An 18591-nucleotide genomic window follows, 5' to 3' on the forward strand; every position below is an offset into this window, starting at 1 on the left:
AAATCAAGGCATGGAAAAGTCACAATAAATGATGAAAATGGAATGTAAAATCCTTACAACTGAAATGTATAGGTGGCAAAAAATAAGTGAGAAATATTCAAATTTTAGGCAATCTTCAAGTTATCTTAGATTAACCTGTAAATTTTGATTAATTTTATAAATAAATTTACAAAAGTTTGGAAGCTTTTGTTTTCCTTGAAGTTGTATTCCCCCTAAGATGGAGAAATGTATTTAATAACTAAAAAATGTATGATGAAATGTATTTAATAGCTAAAGGGGGAGTAGTCTTTTGAGCCACTAGAGGGAGCTTGAACACAATAGAAAATGAAGTAGAACTGACCGACTGGAAGCAATGCCTGAACTTATACACAGTCATGCAACATATAAGACATTTGGTCAACAACAGACTGCATATACGGTGGTGGTCCCATAAGATTATATAAAGCTAAGAAATTCCTTTTCTATGTTTAAATATATCTAGATACACAAATAATTAGCCATCGTGTTACAGTTGCTTACAGTATTCATTATAGTAACGTGCTATACATAGGTTTGTAGCCTAGGAGCAATAGGATATACTATCTAGGTTTGTGTGAGTATACTCTATGATGTTCACAAGATAAAATCGCCTGATGACGCATGCCTGAGAACATATGTCCACCGTTGAGGGATGCATGACTATCTCCAACATAATGTCAACACAAACCAATACTACTTCCTCGTGAAAACCTGTGTTTTCAGGGTCAAATGGTTTACTCAAATATAAATACAAACTCAAGGTTTAATACTTTGAGTCACAACTTCTATGCCTAGAAAGAACTCGATTTTCAGATAAAGTTGAGGCCCAGTAGATACTCTTCCCACTCTCTCACACTGCCCTTTGGGAGGACATTCTGATGGAAACACTTCTTTTGAAATATTTAAACCTAAGCTCATTCAAGGTGTTTTGTTTGTAAAGTATCATTTGGACTCTAAAATACAGTGGCTTCCATGGGAAGAACATCATTTAGGCTATCTTTTTTTTTTTTTTTTTTAGAGACAGGGTCTCTGTCTATTGTCCAGGCTGGAGTGAAGTGGTGCATTCATAGCTCACTGCATGCTCAAAACTCCCGGGCTCAAGTGATCTTCCTGCCTCAGCTTCCTTAGTTGCTGAGACTACAGGACTGTACTGCCACACCCAGCTAAATTTTCTGTTTTTTGTAGGGCCAGGATCTCACTGTTGTTTAGGCTGGTCTTGAACTCAAGGGATTCTCCTACCTCAGCCTCCCAGAGTTTTAGGATTACAGGCAGGCCTCATTGGTTTTTTAAAGTCATCTTTGTTTTTGAGTTTTACCATGTATTTGTGTAGATTCAGCACCTTCCTGTAAATGTATAGTATTTCTATGGCATAGACTATGTAGTTTATCAGTTCCCCATCTGATGATATTTTAGGTTGTTTCTAATTTGTTGCTTTTACAAACTAGTTTGTACTAGAGTTTGTAGAGCTTTTGTTGTAGAGCTTTTACAAACTCTAGTGATCTGTACATTCTTATACAGATCTCCTTGTAAGTATGTGTTAAAATCATCTAGTTAGGTAACTATAAGTGCAGTTGCTAGTTACAGGGTTGTATGTATTTTCAGTTTTATGAGATACCAGGAGATTTATTCTCCAAAGAGACTGTTATTTGCACTCACTGTAAGAGCCCCATATTGTCACATCCTTACCAATAGACAATTACATTCATTTTCACTAAGCTGATGGGTGAAAAATGGTATCATAAAACCTGCATTTTTCTGATTACTGGTAAGATTCAACATTTTGTTCATACGCATAATGGCTATTTCTCATGTATACATATCTTGCATTTAAAGTTAAATTAAGAATTTTACACAATACCATTCTCTGAAGTGAATTTTAATATATAAAAAATCCAACATGTTACACAAGTACATATGTCCTGTGTTTTATGCATACATCCATATACATATATCAAAGTAAAGTCTAATACAAAAAAATAGCATTTCCTATGGCCAGTGTTCTACAGCAGTAAGACTGCGCAAACTTGATCTTATAGTGAAATGAGACTGCAACACTAAGGCAGGACAAGGCAGAAGCAAGTCATGTCCACAGTATATTACAAAATACCTTGCATAGCTTATTTATTCTCATGGTAAACTCATAAAATTCTGAAGGATTTTTTTTTTCTAAATAAATTTATACAAGTTAGTGTCTACTTTTTGTCTTTGTTCTATAGCAAACCAGCTTTCTCAGTACTGGTTTTGTTTTACTTCACAACATTATCAACCAAAGCCTGAGCTTTGATGCTCTGAACTGATTTCAATGTAATCTTTGATGCAATGACATACAGATAATGTAGAGCATTTCTAATCTTCATCTGTATCTGAGGCGATTTTCCAGGGCTTCCATTCTCTCTGTCATTTCTTCTAGTAAATCTCAAATTAAGGAAGAGGAACCTGAATTGCCTATTTTTACTCCCATTCAAATATAACTTGATCATCTACATAAAAATTTGGATTCTGAAATATAAAAGGCTTTAGTTTGTTTTCCATTTTTGTCAAGTATTTTAAAATTTTGATTTGTAAGTTTATAGTAACTCATTTAACATATGATGTCAAGACATATATTTTAGGCTAAGTACTTTTAAAAAAACATTATCAAAGCCAGATAGCTCTGAATTTGTCCTTTCTGTTCCCACCCCTGTTGCTTGTAAATTAGTTTGCCATAGCACACTGCTGAGAGCTAGAGAATTGATAATGTTGAGAATGTGATGAGAAGAAAATGAAAGGATTAGGCCTTGGAAAATAAGATATGAAGTCAGAAGAGAAGGGAAATGGGAAGTTTTCACCCATGGTGCCAGGTAAAGCCAAAGGATGGCAGCCTTCAGGAATTCTGACTGACTTGTGCTCTTTTTTATGTGTGTGTGTGTGTGTGTGTGTATGTATATATATATATATCTTTTTTTGTCTTAATGAGGTAGACTTTCAGGGGTGTGATGGGAAAAGGAAGAGGAAAGACGTTAGAATAAGTATTTCTCTTCCTTGTAACCTCCTTAATACCCTCCATCTGCCCTCTTGGTGGTAAAATGAGAGTCTAGATTCATCATTTATAGTAACCATTGTCAGATTATTTTACTTAGGGGAGCATATTTCCAGCTTTCAGAAAGGGAAGTGCTATATGCTGTTGTTCCATATTACATAAGCCCATTGGCACAGAGGTAGTTCAGAATTAAACCATTTCCCTGTAGACTAGTTAATACATGCTGAGAAAGATACCAGCCAGCTTTAGTAAGCTTACTGTAATTCTAAGTTCAGAGCAATTGGCAGGGTGTTCAATGTGTAAAAGTACTGAATCCTCATTCCTCTATTATCCCAAAGCATTCCTTTTATTCGTAATATTGTTTTAATGAATCATTGGATCCTGCTTTTCCCTTAGAACATTTCATCTTTTAGAGTGCTGATAGAAAATATCTCTGCTGCCAAAAAAAAAAAAAAAAACCAACCCACACACAAAACCACCCCAGCCCTCCAGAAAGTACACACTGAATCCAAATGTGGCTGTGGTGTAGCTTGGGGCTAAAGGAAAGGTTTAGAGTTTAGATTGGGTTTGAAACTTCTTCCTCCTACGACATTCTTTGCCTATCCATACTGTACCTTTGATGAATTTCAGACCCAGTACATATCCTCCCAACAGAGAGGAAGTTAAGTCAGTCTCTTTTTCCTTTACTTTGCATGCTGACTGGCCTTATTGCTAAACCCCCTAGAACAGGAGATGGCAACTAAGTGCTTGACCATTGCCACTAAGCTTGGTTTGCCCTTCGCTCCCAGACACTCCTTAGGCTGCTTTTTTAAGCAAAAGTCTTTCCTGGAGTTCAGTATTCTCAAATTCATGGGAATGACTAAAGTTGATACACCCACATAAAGTATTTGTGAAGTTTTGGTAATATTCTTTATGTTCCATACAGAAGTATAATATTAGAAAAGGATATAGCGCTGTGTTAATTTTCTTACTTCTTCATTTGCAAGGTTCTGGAACATTATAAGGTTTTCACATTTGCATTGATCCTGTTTTTCTTCCAAAGGGGTTCCTGAGAAAGCAGATGGAAAGTGTTCACCTCTATAATTCACCAGACTTCCCAGATGCATAATAATAAGACTGAATCAGCATGTGGAGGAAACCATAATGAAAGAAATGTTTTTAACTTTTTCCGTGCAGCCAGATCCAGTAAAGTAAATACCAGAAAAGGGCTGTATATGCTTCCAGTACTAGAAGTGGCCATTATTGTGGATTAGTGGGGAAGACTACTCCAGTTTCTTTTAGTTTATTTTTTTAGTTCTCATTTTACTTAGGTTCTTTCTTTTGTTTTCTCTATAGTATTTCATACTTCCTCCTTTCCTTTCCTCCTTAAAGCTAAGTTTGTTGGCAAGCTAAAAGTCTGGAATCAAGTTATCCTTATAGTACTATTTCTCTTGGAATTACCTGAAGATTTTGTCGAGTGGGAAAGTTTTTGTGTAGACCGTAAAAGATTGTCTTCTTCAAACAGGTATCTGTGTTGCACTGCAAAATTAGAACAGGAAAGTAGGTCTTGGATATTTATGGTGACTGGCTCAGATTCTGTAAAGAGAAAGAAAACTGAAGTCAAACTTGCTTGACACTGTTGTGGTTATAAAAAAGCCATCCGCAGAATAAGGTACTTGGTATTCCTAGCACTTGGTACAGAGCTTGACTTTGGGACATACTGTGGCAAAAAGATTGTCAGCAGAGATGCTAATTTCCTTTTTTTGAGGAAAAAAGGCCTTAATTAACATACTTTAAATCTTACTTACTTTCACTCCTTTACAACTTTTATCTGGAGGGAAACAATGGTGGAATTACCCACCAAAGTTTCTAAAAACACTGCTTTTTAAAATTACCTGTTGGCTGGTGGACTCTCTTTGGCAGTTCCCCTGCTGGGGAGTCCTGTCTTCCATCAAAGTCTTCTAGAGCTGAGCAGAAAAAGATGACCAAAAGGAGTGACAGTTGTCCACATGCATGCATGTGTTCTTTAGGAATCTGGTCCCAGACCAACTTCTTACCTACTGCCATAACCCAGGGTTTTTTGGTTTTATTCGGTAACACCAAAGATTCAAAAAAGCAATTGGGTACCATGATCTCTATGACCACTCTAGGGCAATTCTCACTAGCAAGAGAAGACTAGATCCTTTAAGTACATCTTAAGAATGCTCCCAAAAATGTCATGTCTAGAAAGTAGGGCAGACAAAAAGGTGAAGTTGTTGAAGAATCAAGTCACAATGTCAGCAGCTCTGCTTGAGGCATTTTAACTTGAATGAAACAGCTGAGAGGCAAAACATTCTCTATTCACAGAAATCTGAAAGGCCTTCCCTGCCTGGTCCCCCCTTCTTCTCAGAGTTCTTTCCTTTGGAGGAGTAAGACACAGCACTTAGAATTGGATTTTACTGGTGACTGAAACTGGGACATGAGTAAAAAAGAAAAATGGGCATAACTGCTATGTGTAAGTATACCTGGCACAGTTAGCAAACTGGAGAAAAGCAAAAACAACAAAATCTGAATTTCATCTCTTACTCAAATGATCCTCTCTCTAGGGTTTTTGTGAAGATAAGGTTGCTGGCGCGTCAAAGCACTTATCACATTGCTCCGCACAGAGCAAGTGCTCAAGCAATGATGGCTGTTCCTTTTGTCTTGCCCTCTCTCCCTGTTCCCCATCTTGTGCTTAGTGTTTCCAGGAACCACTGACCTGCTCACTAAGGATCACTTGGAAGGAATGGGTTGAGAATTTCTCATTCAAGGGTTGATGCTGCCCTGTTCACTAAGGTCTTTCCCAGACGTAAGCTATAGTACCTTCACAGATGCGTTTCTTTAGTTTTTCACTTATCTCGCCCATTGTGGTGAAGTCTTCGGCATAGAAGAGATGCTTGTCTGTGGGCTCAGAGGCAATCTCTTGTAGTTCTTCTTCAATGGCTTTTCCTACCCCAACAGCATACATAGTGATACCTAAAGCACAGAGCAAATTAGGAAAAAGGTAGAGTTGAAAGCTGGGCATAGTGGTGCATACCTATAGTCCCAGCTACTCAGAAGGCTGAAGTAGGAGGATCACTTGAGCTCTGGAGTTTGAGGCCAGCCTAGGCAACATAGTGAGACCCATCTCTTGGCAGTGGGTGGGGGAGAGAAAAAGGTAGTTAGAATTGTGTTCCCTGGGTCTGGAACTTGTGTGTTCTGCCCCCAAAGCCAGCTATCTATTAAGTGGTATGATTTCAGGCGTCCATGTCAGCCTCCTTTTCTTTTTATTTTTCCACCATTTTTATTTTGGCCCTGTGAACAAAAGGGATCCAAGAGAGAGGTGAGGCATCTGGGAGAGGTTGGGAAGCTAAACCACCAACCTGTTGCTCAGCTCTAAGCAAGGCCATTTAAAAAATCTAATTTTTCCCTGAATTAGCCTTCTGGATGAGTAGAAAAGAGCACTATCTTATGGCTTGCTAAATGGGAATCTCTTCTGGAAGAATTCTGAGAAGCAAGTCAATTTATGAACTTATAACCTAGTTTTTCCTTTTCAAAGGTCCAGGATAGGAAACTCAAGTGACCTGGGCCAAAGCTGTCTTTTTCCCACCTTTCTTGGAAAGACACAACCTTGTGAGGAGGTGCTAAGCTAAAAAAGAGAATCTGCAGGCAATTGGAAATCCCCAAAGTCAAGAAAAAGAACCTTAAATTTCAAAAGGGATATAATATTGCTCTAAAAGCTTTTCTAAATCAAATTAATCATTAGACTTCCTTCCCTTATAAATTCTTCATTTGAAAGTAAAACAGTAAGAATTAAGTCCTCCTTGACATCCTACATTTTTCAGCACTGATATATTATTCTGGCTAATTCATTAGACTGGATTTTTAAAAAATGCACATGAAAATGGCTCTTCAAGCCAAGGGGCGAGTTATGCCTTGTTCTAAGTCTGTGTAAGGTCAATAACCAAGTTCAACATATTTGTCTGGGAGCCCAGTAACTTCATGCACAACTTCCTAAAAAGGATGACTATTAATACTATTTTAAGATTGTGTTAGCTATACATAAAAATAATTAAATTCATAACAGGATGTTACCTCAAATAAATCTTGTTGATTTAAAAACCAAATCAACATCTACTTCTCCTACCACCTACCTTTGGGTGATTTGTGGAAATCTAAATGGAGGAAAGTGTAAGGTAGATTAGTCTCAATGAAACAAAAGGGCTAACCACTGTCTCTGGAGACCAAAAGGCTTCCCCAAATAGAGACAGGGTTTCGCTCTGTTGCCCAGACTAGAGTGCAGTGGTGTCATCATAGCTCACTGCAATCTCAAACTCCTGGGCTCAAGGGATCCTCTTGCCTCAGTCTCTGAAGTAGCTGGGACTATAGTCACATGCCACCACACCCAGCTAATTTTTCTATTTTTTGTAGAGACTGGGTCTTGCTATTTTATTCAGACTGGTCTTGAACTCTTGGCCTCACATGATCCTCCCTCATCCTCCCAAAAGTGCTAGGATTACAGGCATGAGCCACTATGCCTGGCCTCCCAAAACTTTTTAAGAATGCAGGCTGGAGGGGCCCATGGGTTAGGCATGAGCTCTAGCAAGCTCATCTATTATGAATAGCCAATTTTACAATCCACCCAGATGACTCAGAGCACAACACTTTTTTGTGGCTACCATTCTCTTGGGCTAGAGAAAAAGGACTGAATAGTAAGATAAGCAGTATCAATAAAATGACCACCTTCATAAAGAGAGTGATTGAATGCCCATGTGAATCAGCCTTTCTGTGAGGAGGAATGGAGTTCACCAATGGGATTGCTAGTACTTTACTCCATTTTCATTCACTCAGCAAGTAGTCACACCTGCTATGTGCCATGCCTGATCTAGGCACTGGGTCCATAAAGTCTTGGATGAGGCCTTGATCTGTGCATGCCTTATTTCCCCTTATAAGACCTGCTAAAGCAATGTGCCCTCAACAAGCACTTAAAGAAGATGGCTTTCAAGCAAACTACCTCACAACCTCAAGTTTTTCTCATCTTCCCTCAAGGAATCCAGAAACCACCATAAACTGTCTCTACCAACCAACCTAGCCTTTGGATTCTCTTTTGCTAAGGGCCTTACTCTATCGCACTTCACAGCTATACAACTGAAGTAACCCTCAAGCCCCTTCCTGCATTATACATGAGGTCAGGAAAACCTCAGAGAACAAGCTGAGCTTTACGGAGCAACAAGAACTTAGAGTCATAATCTCTTCCAACATTTTAATGTTCTTAAAAGCTAACTTTTGCTTCCTGCAAATACAAGAGCATTCTCTATCCCAAGACTATTGCACTTTCAGAGTGTTCACTTGAAGCATTGGTTAAAAATATAAATATATATAAAATATACATTATATATGACAAGTTATATATGAAATATATAATATACATTATATATGAGACATATATATCTCAGTAAGAGTTCCCATCAGGATTCTAGTTTTTTTGTTTTTTTTTTTTTTTTTTTTACCACATGTCAAACCATTGGAGGGATTCTAGTTTTTACAAGCTCTTCAGGTGATTCTAAAGTGACCAGACCTGAGTTTGGGCACCGCTGTGTATTTGTGGTTAAACGGCACACGCAGGGGTGATTCTCTCCACTGGAGGTCGCAGAGTGGCTAGTAAATCACACATGATTACCTGGGTGTGGGCTGGGTAACCTAACCTTTCAGTTGGCGAGACTTTCTCATCTTTTCTGAGCACTTTATTTAATTCCTGTGGGGCCCCATTTAGGCCTCTAGGTGGCAGTTTAGTAAAGGTGTATAATCACAGTTCACAGGAAGCCCTTTCTGTACTTTCAAAGACTCTTACTCCTATGGCCAGCTGTGGCCATTGAGTGAGTTTAAGAAAGCTGAGCCTTGAGTGGTGTTAACGACACCTCCCTCCCATATTACCATTGGCCTTGGCTTTGTTGGCCCATTCGGAGACGTCGTCCTGAGCCCGTCCGTCGGTGAACACGATGGCCACTCTGGGCACCCGTGCGGAGGAGGGCCTGGCCCCTTCTACTTGGGTAAAACTTCTCTCAAACATGTGTTTCAGGGCCAGCCCGGTCATAGAGCCCTTGCCCATGTATTTCATGTGGGCTACGGCTTTTTTCATGTCTTTGGCCGAGTTGAAGTTTCTCAGGGTAAACTCCGTGCGGACCTGCGTGGAATACTGGAGCAGCCCCACTCGAGCCGCTTTGGGGGAAATCGCCAAGGAATCTATAATTCCAGTGACAAATTGCTTCACAACTTCAAAATTCTCTTCTCCCAGACTTTTGGATCCATCAATCACAAAGACCAAGTCAATTGGGCCTTCAGTGCATCCTACAGAAACCGAAGGAAAGTTGACATAGTTAAATAATTAAAAATCATTTACACACATGAGTAGAAGAAAATTATGCTTCAGTTGGAGGCATAACCACTTTGGGGAACCACCTTTGATTTTTAGATAATACACAGGACAGATGAGAGGCATTGGAAGGGTCACTAGCAACAGTAATTTTCACACTTGCTTTTATGTTTGGATTGTCAAATTGATAAAAGCTATTTTCACAAGCAAAATCACACAGCAGATGTACAAACCTTCCTCCTCTCCCCTCCTCTCCCCTCCCCTCCCTTTTCTTTTCTTTTCTTTTCTCTTTTCTCTTTTCTTTTCTTTTCTTTTCTTTTCTTTTCTTTTCTTTTCTTTTCTTTTCTTTTCTTTTCTTTTCTTTTCTTTTCTTTTCTTTTGACAGAGTTTCACTCTGTTGCCCGAGCTACAGTGCCATGGCATCAGCCTAGCTCACAGCAACCTCAAACTCCTGGGCTCAGGGGATCCTCCTTCCTCAGCCTCCCGAGTAGCTAGGACTACAGGCATGTGCCACCATGTCCAGTTAATTTTTTCTATATATTTTTAGTTGGCCAATTTCTTCCTATTTTTAGTAGAGATGGGGTCTCGCTCTTGCTCAGGCTGGTTTCGAGCTCCTGACCTTGAGCAATCCGCCCACCTCAGCCTCCCAGAGTGCTAGGATTACAGGCGTGAGCCACCACGCCTGGCCCAGGGAGTTTTCCTAGTAAGCCAGTTTGTATCAGTTACTCTCTGTATACCCTTAACACTACTAATTTATTTATTCAACCAATAATTTATTTATTGAGTACCTGCTTTGTACAAGTCAGTGGGCACAGCAGGATTGTGATAGTAACCAAGACAAAGACCCTGACAGCAAGTTGCTTACAGTCTAATGTACTCTCTGCAGTGCTCCATGTTGTGCAATAATTATTTAATCATGTGCCTGTCTTCTCATCCAGTCTGTTAAATTCTTCCTCAGCAGAGACTGCATCTCATTAATTTTTTACGCCCCCAATACTTGGCACACAATAAGTGTTCAATGTGTTCAATAAATGCTTGTTGACAGAATAAATGAATGAGGGGCGGTCAGTGGGTAGCATACTTATACATATTGTACTGACCTATTAAAGTTTAAGAAAGAATTTCACCATGAATTCATTACACAGAAGCTTTTCAGGCAACTCAGATGGTTGATGGTAAAACAGAGATAAAAGCTTTATGCAAATGTTTAAGCAATTTGGGTGCGGAGAGACTTTTTGGTGTTTAGGGCTGCATAAGAAAACTTTACAGATCCAAAATGGATGATCTCATTTCAGTCTACAACATGTGATAAAACATTCTCTTTTATGTATCAAGCAGCTGTCTAATCTTTCAAAGTGAGGCACAACAATTTAAGCAAATAAAGACATACACATGCAAAAATATTTCTATGCCTGGCTGGTATAACACGCTGACATAATTGTGTGTGTGCGTGCGTGTGTGTGTGTGTGTCTGTGTGTGCGCGCGCTCATATGCATGTGTTGGGGGCTGGGTTCTCCTCTTTCTCCATTAAGTACTTGTCCTGATTACTCAACCTATTGATCCTTTATTAGTGAAAGAAGAAGAGGCCAATCCAGAGCTTCATTTACATTCATAGCCTGTTCTTGAATCAACCATAAAAAGACACAGGTGGCATGCACAAGCCTCTCCAGCAGATTTCAGAAATACTGAAATAATTTTCCAGCAGTGAGTCTGTTTTCTCCTCCATACACTCTTTTCTTACAGAACTCGCAGCCTCCATGCACAGAGGAGAGCCCAGAAGGCTTCTCCAGGAAACAAAAAACAAGGTAGAGTGGACAAGTGCCAGGGTGAGAAGGGCCCAGACATTTGCTCAACAGCCCCACCTGTTGGCTACTTGTTTCAGGAGGGTCATTCCCATTTTTCTTGGGCATTTCCTTTTTGGTAATGAAGTCGATGAGGCTGGAATGGAGCTGTGATTTGCTTTCAGAATTTAATTTTCACAGAGTCCTAGAATTTAAGGGTTGGATAAACTCCTTCAAGGTCACCTACTCCAGCCCTGCTGTTGCTTACATGCTCTTTACAGCATCCCGCCCAGTGGTGGTTCAGTCTGGGCCTGACCACCTCTCTCCGGATGAGGAAGGAGCTCATCACTTTACTAACTAACGCCCCTTTGGACAGCTCTGCTGTTGATGATGGCAATTGCAATCGTGTCTCACTCAGCGTGCGCCAGCACTGGGCTCAGTGCCTTTAAACACATGATCCCATGTATTCCTCATGCTGGTTCTGTGAGATATTATCCTCATTTTATAGACTGGGAAACTGAGACTTAGAAAGGTTAATAATGTGACCAACGTCACCAAGTAGACCAGGTCTGTCTGACCCAAAGCTGAAAATCCAGGTCTGTCTGACCCAAAGCTCATACTCTGAACTAATTAATCATCCAGCTTTCCCAATAGAAAGTTCTGTCCTTTGCCGAGCTGTAGCTTCTCCCCAGTGTTCTATCTTTTCCTGGGGCAGGGTGGTGTCATATAAATCACGAGTGAGATAACAGTCACATTGGTATGTGGTACCTCAAGTTTTTTTTTTCCCTACAAAGATCCCCAGTTTCTTCCTTTATTTTTCACTTGACATAGTACTGAACTTCCTCACCCTGAAGCTTAATTCTTTCCTGAGTCATGTTTATCTCTATCCTATTTCTTTAAATTTTTTTTTCTAAAAAATAATACATGCACATGGAACAAAACTCAAACATTAGAGAAAGGACGTATAGGCTGGGTGAGGCGGCTCATGCCTGTAATCCCAGCACTTTGGGAGGCTGAGGTGGGAGCGTCACTTGAGACCAAAAGTTCAAGACCAGCCTGGACAACACAGTGAAACCCTATCTCTACGAAAAAATAAGAAAAATTAGCTGGATGTGGTGGCGTGTGCCTGTAATCCCAGTACTCAGGAGGCTGAGGAAGGAGGATTACTTATGCTCAGGAGTTTGAGGTTGCAGTGAGCTAGGATGGCACTACTGCACTTCAGCCTGGGCGACAGAGCAAGACTCTGTCTCTAAAAATAAAGAAAAGAAAAAATGTGTGTGCATGTGTGTGTATATGTGTGTGGAGAGAGAGCGAGAGAGAGAATGTATATGTTAGAGTACATACATCAATGTATGAGAGAAAATACATCAATGGTAACATACTATAAAAACCATTCAGCACCATGCTTTTTTTTTCACTTAAAATATCTTGAGGATATGTCTAGAGCTGCTTTGTTCTTTTTGATAGATGCATCATCTTCTATTGTATAGATATACTATCATTTATATACCAGTCTCTTATGGGTGAACATTTAGCTTGTTTCCATTTTTTTGCTGCTACAAATAATGCTGTACCTAATATTCTTATATATAAGGCTTTGTAAACCCATGTACATGTTTGTAGGATAAACCCCTAGGAGATTTACATTTAAAGAAACTGCCAAATTTCCCTCCAAAAGGTGGTGTCAATTCAGACATCCACTTATCCATTTATAAATGCCTATTACAACGTACTTTTGCCAACATAAGAGACTCATCAAACTTTTTCTTTTCTTTTCTTTTGAGATAGGGTCTTATTATGTTGCCTAGGCTGGTCTCACACTTCTGGCCTTAAGCAATCCTCCTCCCTTGGCCTCTCAAAGTGCTGGGCTTTACAAGTGTGAGCCATCACACCCAGCCCTCATCAAACTTTTTGATCTCTGATGAAAGGTAAAAAAAAGTTATTGTAACTTTAATCTCTTAATATATATTTTCCCTTTTTATGGCTTTGAAATTTCACATAATGTTTAGAAAGATCTTCTCTACTCTGAGATTATAAAATTATTCTCTCAAAATTTCTTTTGCTATTTTGCAAGCTTTTTTATTTTTAGTTTTTAAAGCCAAATTTAGCGGTGGGGGGTTATATATGTGTTTTTTTAAATTTTTAAACGTTTGCTCCATCTCTCTTTTCCTAAAGTACCATGCCCAGAACTGAGCGTAATTCTGCAGCACAGAGCAGAGCACAACTCTACCCCTCCTCACCCAGATCTCATTCAGCCTGAGATCACTCCAGCCTTTTGGCTGATGATGAACTTACTGTCAACTAAAACTGAAAGTGTTTCCACAGGTGCTGCCGTTAAGCCCTCTCTTCCCTACGCCTTATTTGTGCGTATGCATTTATATTTATGAGGGAAGCAGAGCTGAGGGATTGAGGGATTTGTTGGCTGAAGATACTCCAAAAAGCACTTGCTCCAAACCAAACGGAAGCAGAGAGCCAAGTTCAGATCACTTACTCTTGCACCGTCTTCCGTCCTCGGCTAGAACAAATCCCTCTGAGCATTTGCAGATGTAGGAATTGCCATTATTAACACAAATGTGCTCGCAGCCATGGTGGGTCGATTTGCAGGCATCCTTCCCTGAGGAAAACGTAGGGAGTTGAACAATCCTATCAGTGTATAAAGGAGGCGCGTTGAATAGTCATGGAAGGAGAGATCATGGAAATCATTTATTTTTAAGAAAATCCATCTCTGCTCGAATGTCCTTCATAACATCCTTTTTAGCCTCATACTCCTGGCAGGCCATGATAAGAAAGCTCTCAGAAAGCTCTAGCTCACACAGGTCTGAATGGCAAGACAGGTGATTGGGTGTCCTTGACTCATTATTAAGTTTTAGAATTGTTAAATGTGCTCTAGTTTCTGATTTTTTCCATAGGCATCCCAAATACTCCAGTTTTGATCGTCTAATGAACATTTCTCGTGTGTGAGTTACTTTAAAGTCTTCAAAGCCGTTCCATCCTCACAATATCCTGTGAGAGGAGGAGGGCAGGGATAATGATTCCCAATATACACATGAAGAAATAGATCCCCAAAACGTCTCACTTAGTGCCCAGGGTCATCCGGCAAGGTGATGACACAGCCGAGGCCCCACGTCTCCTGAGTCCCCTCCTCCACGCATGAAAGCCCATGGCTCTTTTCTGGCTTTAGCCCTTTAAAAGGAGAAGCTTCATACAAAATCAGTCAGTGGCTACAGACCCCTCCAGGAAGTGGGAATGGTGGAATATGATCTAGCGATCAAATTCCAGAGGTAGAAGTTGTGCCTTGTGTCCAATAGGTCAATTTATTGAGCAATAGCTGTGTTGAATGAATAAATGGTATGTGTGAATGTGCAGATGTTTACAGAAATGAAGGCGCGAACGAGCCGCTCAGGCAGACGTACTGGACGGAACGGACAGTCTCCACCGAAGGGACACTGCAGTGTGAAGCTAGACCTGGGGACATGCGGGGATCCTGCAGTTAGGCCAGGGTACCGCAGGCACCCCAGGAGTCCGCTGTTCAAACAGAACTTCTTGCTAAAGGTGGGAGTCCCTCTTCCCAGTGTCAGTAGGAGGGCAGTGAGTTCCATCCAACCCAGCTTTGTCACATGTAGAATGTCCCCATGTATCACAAAAGAGTGTGATATGATTTTATATGTATGTATAGGTTTTCGTCCACAGACCCTGACTCGAAACTCCCATAGCCCTTGTTCCAGTGTTTTGTTATAATGTGGGCACTTTAGGCCTCAGGAAAGAGAATTTCTTTCTCTGACCTTCTTCTGTCCTCCTTTCACCCGCCCAAGGCAGGACTCTAATCTGATTGTGGGTTGAAAGACTTTCCTTCCAAGAGAGGGTCCTGCCCCACACCCCACAGGAAGGAATGCTACACAAAGAGGCCAAGAAAGTATGAACAGATAGGCCTTGCTGGGTTTAGACCAGGTACTTTTTGTCTAATCAACATTTCTACACAGTGGTCAATCATGCCTATGCAATGAAGCCTCCATAAAAACCCACAAGGGCTGGGTTTGGAGAGCTGAACGCATGGAGGTTCCTGGAGGGTGGCGCCCAGGGAGGACACGGAAGCTCTGCGCCCCTTCCCCCACACCTCACCCTACACGTCTCCTCATCTGTATCCTTTGTAATATCCTTTATAATAAACCGGTAAATGTAAATAAGTGTTTCTCTGAGTTCTGTGAGCAGCTCTAGTAAATTAATCAAAAACAAAGCAGGGGCCGTGGGACCTCAACTTGAAGCTGGTCAGTCAGAAGTTCCACAGGCCTTAGCTTGTGACTGTGCCTGGGTGGGGGCAGTCCTGAGGACTGAGCCCTCCATCTGGGGATCTGATGCTATCTCCAAGCAGACAATGTGGAACTGAATTAGAGGACACCTCACTGATGTCTGGGGCTTAGTGTGGGGAGGGGGTGGAAACCCCACACATTTGGTCACAGAAGTCTTTCCGTGTGGATGCTTGTTGTGCTGTGACAGCAAAGGGAAAAGCCAGGTTTGAGTGCTTTTTCCAAACAAGGAGTCTGCAAGAAAATTCCCAAAAATCAACCTCAAAAGCAGATGAACTTATATCGCTTTAACTAAAAAAGGGCCATCTGCTCACTGGGGCAGAGTGTCACAAATGCAAGTAGACATTGTCAAAACCCCTCAGAATCTCACAGTGGGGAAAAAAATCCCTGCCCTGTGCTCTTCTAACGCCCACCTCACTGAGTTAGTGTGCCGGGTCCCTCTCTTCCCTCAGGTGTTGTGAAGGTTAGTCTTCTGTGTCATCTTGGCTAGGCTACCTAGTGCCCAGTTTGGTCAAACAGCAGTCGAGATGCTGCTGTGAGGTAAGTTTTAGGCGGGATTAACATTTAAATCGGTAGATTCTGTGTAAAGCAGATGACCCTCCATAATGTAAGCAGGCCTCATCCAAATCAGTTGAAGGCCCTTTTTTTAAAAAATGTAAAAATGTGTTTATTCACAATCCTTGAGAAATTACCATTCCTTCAGTTGAAGGCCTTAAGGGAAAAAGGCTGAGTCTCCTGAGGAACAGTGAGGTCTGCGTGCAGGGACTGGAGCTGCAACATCAGCTCCTGCCTGGCTCTCCAGCCTGCCCTGCCAATTTAGGACTTGCCAACCCTCACTATCCTGTGGACCAATCCCTCAAAATCAAGTTTTCTCTCTCTCTCCATATCTATCTATCTATCTACCTATCTATCTATCTCCTATGGTCTGTTTCTCTGGAGAATCCTGGCTAATATACTTTCTACCTAAACTCTCCAGGTCTTTTCTGAACAATCTATAGAAACAAATGATAGAAAAAACAAACAAAAGTCATGGAAAATCCCTTCAGCTCCTCTCTCACCCTTTACCCTTACTTATAAGGTCTGCCAAGAAGAAGAAGCACTACAGAACCTTCGATCCTTGTGGCGATTGCTGACAGAGACTCTAATTCAGTCCAGCGACTAGTCAGGCCCTGTGCTAGGCTCTGGGCATCCACACGACATCGTGGAAAGACCAGCAGCTGAGAGAAACTGAAAAGAAGCAAAGAGCCTGAGAACTCGGGGCTCTGACCGAGAAATTCCTAAAGAACTTAGGGTTTCCTGCAGTGACCTCTAGCAAAACACTTTCAGAGCACCCAAGGTAGGAAACGATATTTGTAACATTGGTAATAAAGGAAGATTTAAAGATTAAATGAAGTTCTGTAACCGTCTGGGTCTCACAGATGGAAAAGTTCTTCTCCACCTTGAGACTACTTACGTCCGCAGCGCTTCCCATCGTCTGCAAGCTGGAATCCTTCCGAGCACTTGCACATGTATGATTCGCCACTGTTCACACACACGTGTTCACAGCCATGGTCTACTGCTTGGCAGACATCTTTCCCTGAAGAGACCAGAGCAAGTTAAAACAATTTCATCAACATGAATTTTCCACGGACTTCACCTTGGAGGAGCCATCCATCTCAGCCACTCCAGTGCCACTTGAGCTCAGTGACCCACAGGATGGAGAGATAAAACTGAGAGCAAAGTTTAGCAAGCTCTAATTTGGGCTAACTCTTCAAACTTTCTCACCATCATCATCATCATCATCATTCACCAGCAGCGACTTTAGTGTCTCACAGAAATGCAATCCATCATCAGTTTTCTGCATAGTTTCTGATCTCAGAATGGAAACACTGTTGCTATGATTACTTAGGAGATTAAGCCTCAATTTAGATTAGCAGCACTGAAATCTAATTTTGGCTTTGTCCCTGGCATAATATGTGACGTAGGAGGACCACATAACCTCTTGGAGTCTTAGCTTTGCTGTCTAAAATATGAGCGGAATAATTCCAGTTACCCATCTTTTCTTCAAAAAAGTGTCAACACAGTTGCTCTTTATGAAGTGTTTGAGAAGCTTGAGAAGAAGATAACCAATAGAGACAGAAATCATTTGCTCAGGGTCACCCACTCCGCTTTGATTATGCAGCGATGTGTCTCGAGATTGCCACCAGCAATTCACCCTGCAGCTGCCTGTCCGAGGCAGACTTGTCACGGCCCCATCTAAGAGGCTTTGCCTTCCAGAATGCAAGAATGGCCTCATCACAAGGTGCCCTCTATGAGGGATTTGTGCTACCAGAAATAACAACAACACTATTATAGATAAATAACAGAGGCTCAGAGAAGTCAGGCAACTTTCCTAGCTAATAAATGGCAGAAATAGAAATTGATTGAATCTTGGATTTCTGACTGTATGTCTTTCCACTGGAGCACACTGCTAACCCACTCTTTCTTGCCATAAAACATATAAATGAGCAACTTCAGTTGTAGCTCTGGCATTAACTTTTTTGTTACTGCATTTTTTTTTAAACAAACTTTATTTTTTAGGACTGTTTTAGATTTACAGAAGAGTCGAGAATATGGTACAGAGAATTCCTATATGTCCCACGCCTAGTTTCCCCTATTATTAACATCTTACTATAACTAATGTATCATATATTTATTATAATTAATGAACCCATATTGATGCATTATTATTAACTAAAGTCAGTAATTTATTTATATTAGTTTTTAATCCAATGTCATTCTTCTGTCCCAGGATGCCATCCAGGGTACCACATTACATTTAGTTGCGTGGCATTGACTTGAGAGCAACTGACTGATGCAGAGACTGGGACAGTGGGTTTCGTGCAGTGGTCTGACGCGGTAGCACGAGCCAGCTCCAGGAAAAACTTACTTCTGCAGGTTTTCCCATCTTCACGGAGAATATAGCCTTCAAAGCATTGGCACACGAAAGAGTTTCCACTGCTCACACACGAATGTTCACAGCCGTGGCCCCCCAAAGCACAAGAGTCCAACTCTGAGAACCAAATCGGAATTAGAAACAGAAGATGATTCATACATTAATGACTTAATCGTAAAAGACATCTCAAACACCTTAAATTAATA

At 40.9% G+C, this 18591-nt stretch overlaps 1 protein-coding gene across 2 annotated transcripts in view; it reads right to left on the reverse strand.

The window, feature by feature from the left end:
- Positions 1-1878: 1878 nt before the first annotated feature.
- MATN2 (matrilin 2) overlaps positions 1879-18591 on the reverse strand; it is a 137124-nt gene continuing 120411 nt past the window's right edge. The window contains exons 11-19 of one of the 2 annotated variants that reach the window (XM_020288930.2): positions 18380-18502; positions 16925-17047; positions 13659-13781; positions 8948-9361; positions 5858-6010; positions 4912-4983; positions 4478-4612; positions 3987-4085; positions 1879-2427 (exon numbers count right to left, since the gene is read on the reverse strand). In XM_020288930.2, the coding sequence (XP_020144519.2) occupies positions 2372-2427; positions 3987-4085; positions 4478-4612; positions 4912-4983; positions 5858-6010; positions 8948-9361; positions 13659-13781; positions 16925-17047; positions 18380-18502 (1298 nt within the window). In that variant the 3' untranslated portion in view covers positions 1879-2371. The remainder of the gene's footprint in view (positions 2428-3986; positions 4086-4477; positions 4613-4911; positions 4984-5857; positions 6011-8947; positions 9362-13658; positions 13782-16924; positions 17048-18379; positions 18503-18591) is intronic. The other variant, XM_020288932.2, reaches the window with a different exon arrangement.

This window comes from Microcebus murinus, chromosome 7, assembly GCF_040939455.1.
Source record: "Microcebus murinus isolate Inina chromosome 7, M.murinus_Inina_mat1.0, whole genome shotgun sequence".
NCBI classification, from domain to species: domain Eukaryota; kingdom Metazoa; phylum Chordata; class Mammalia; order Primates; family Cheirogaleidae; genus Microcebus; species Microcebus murinus.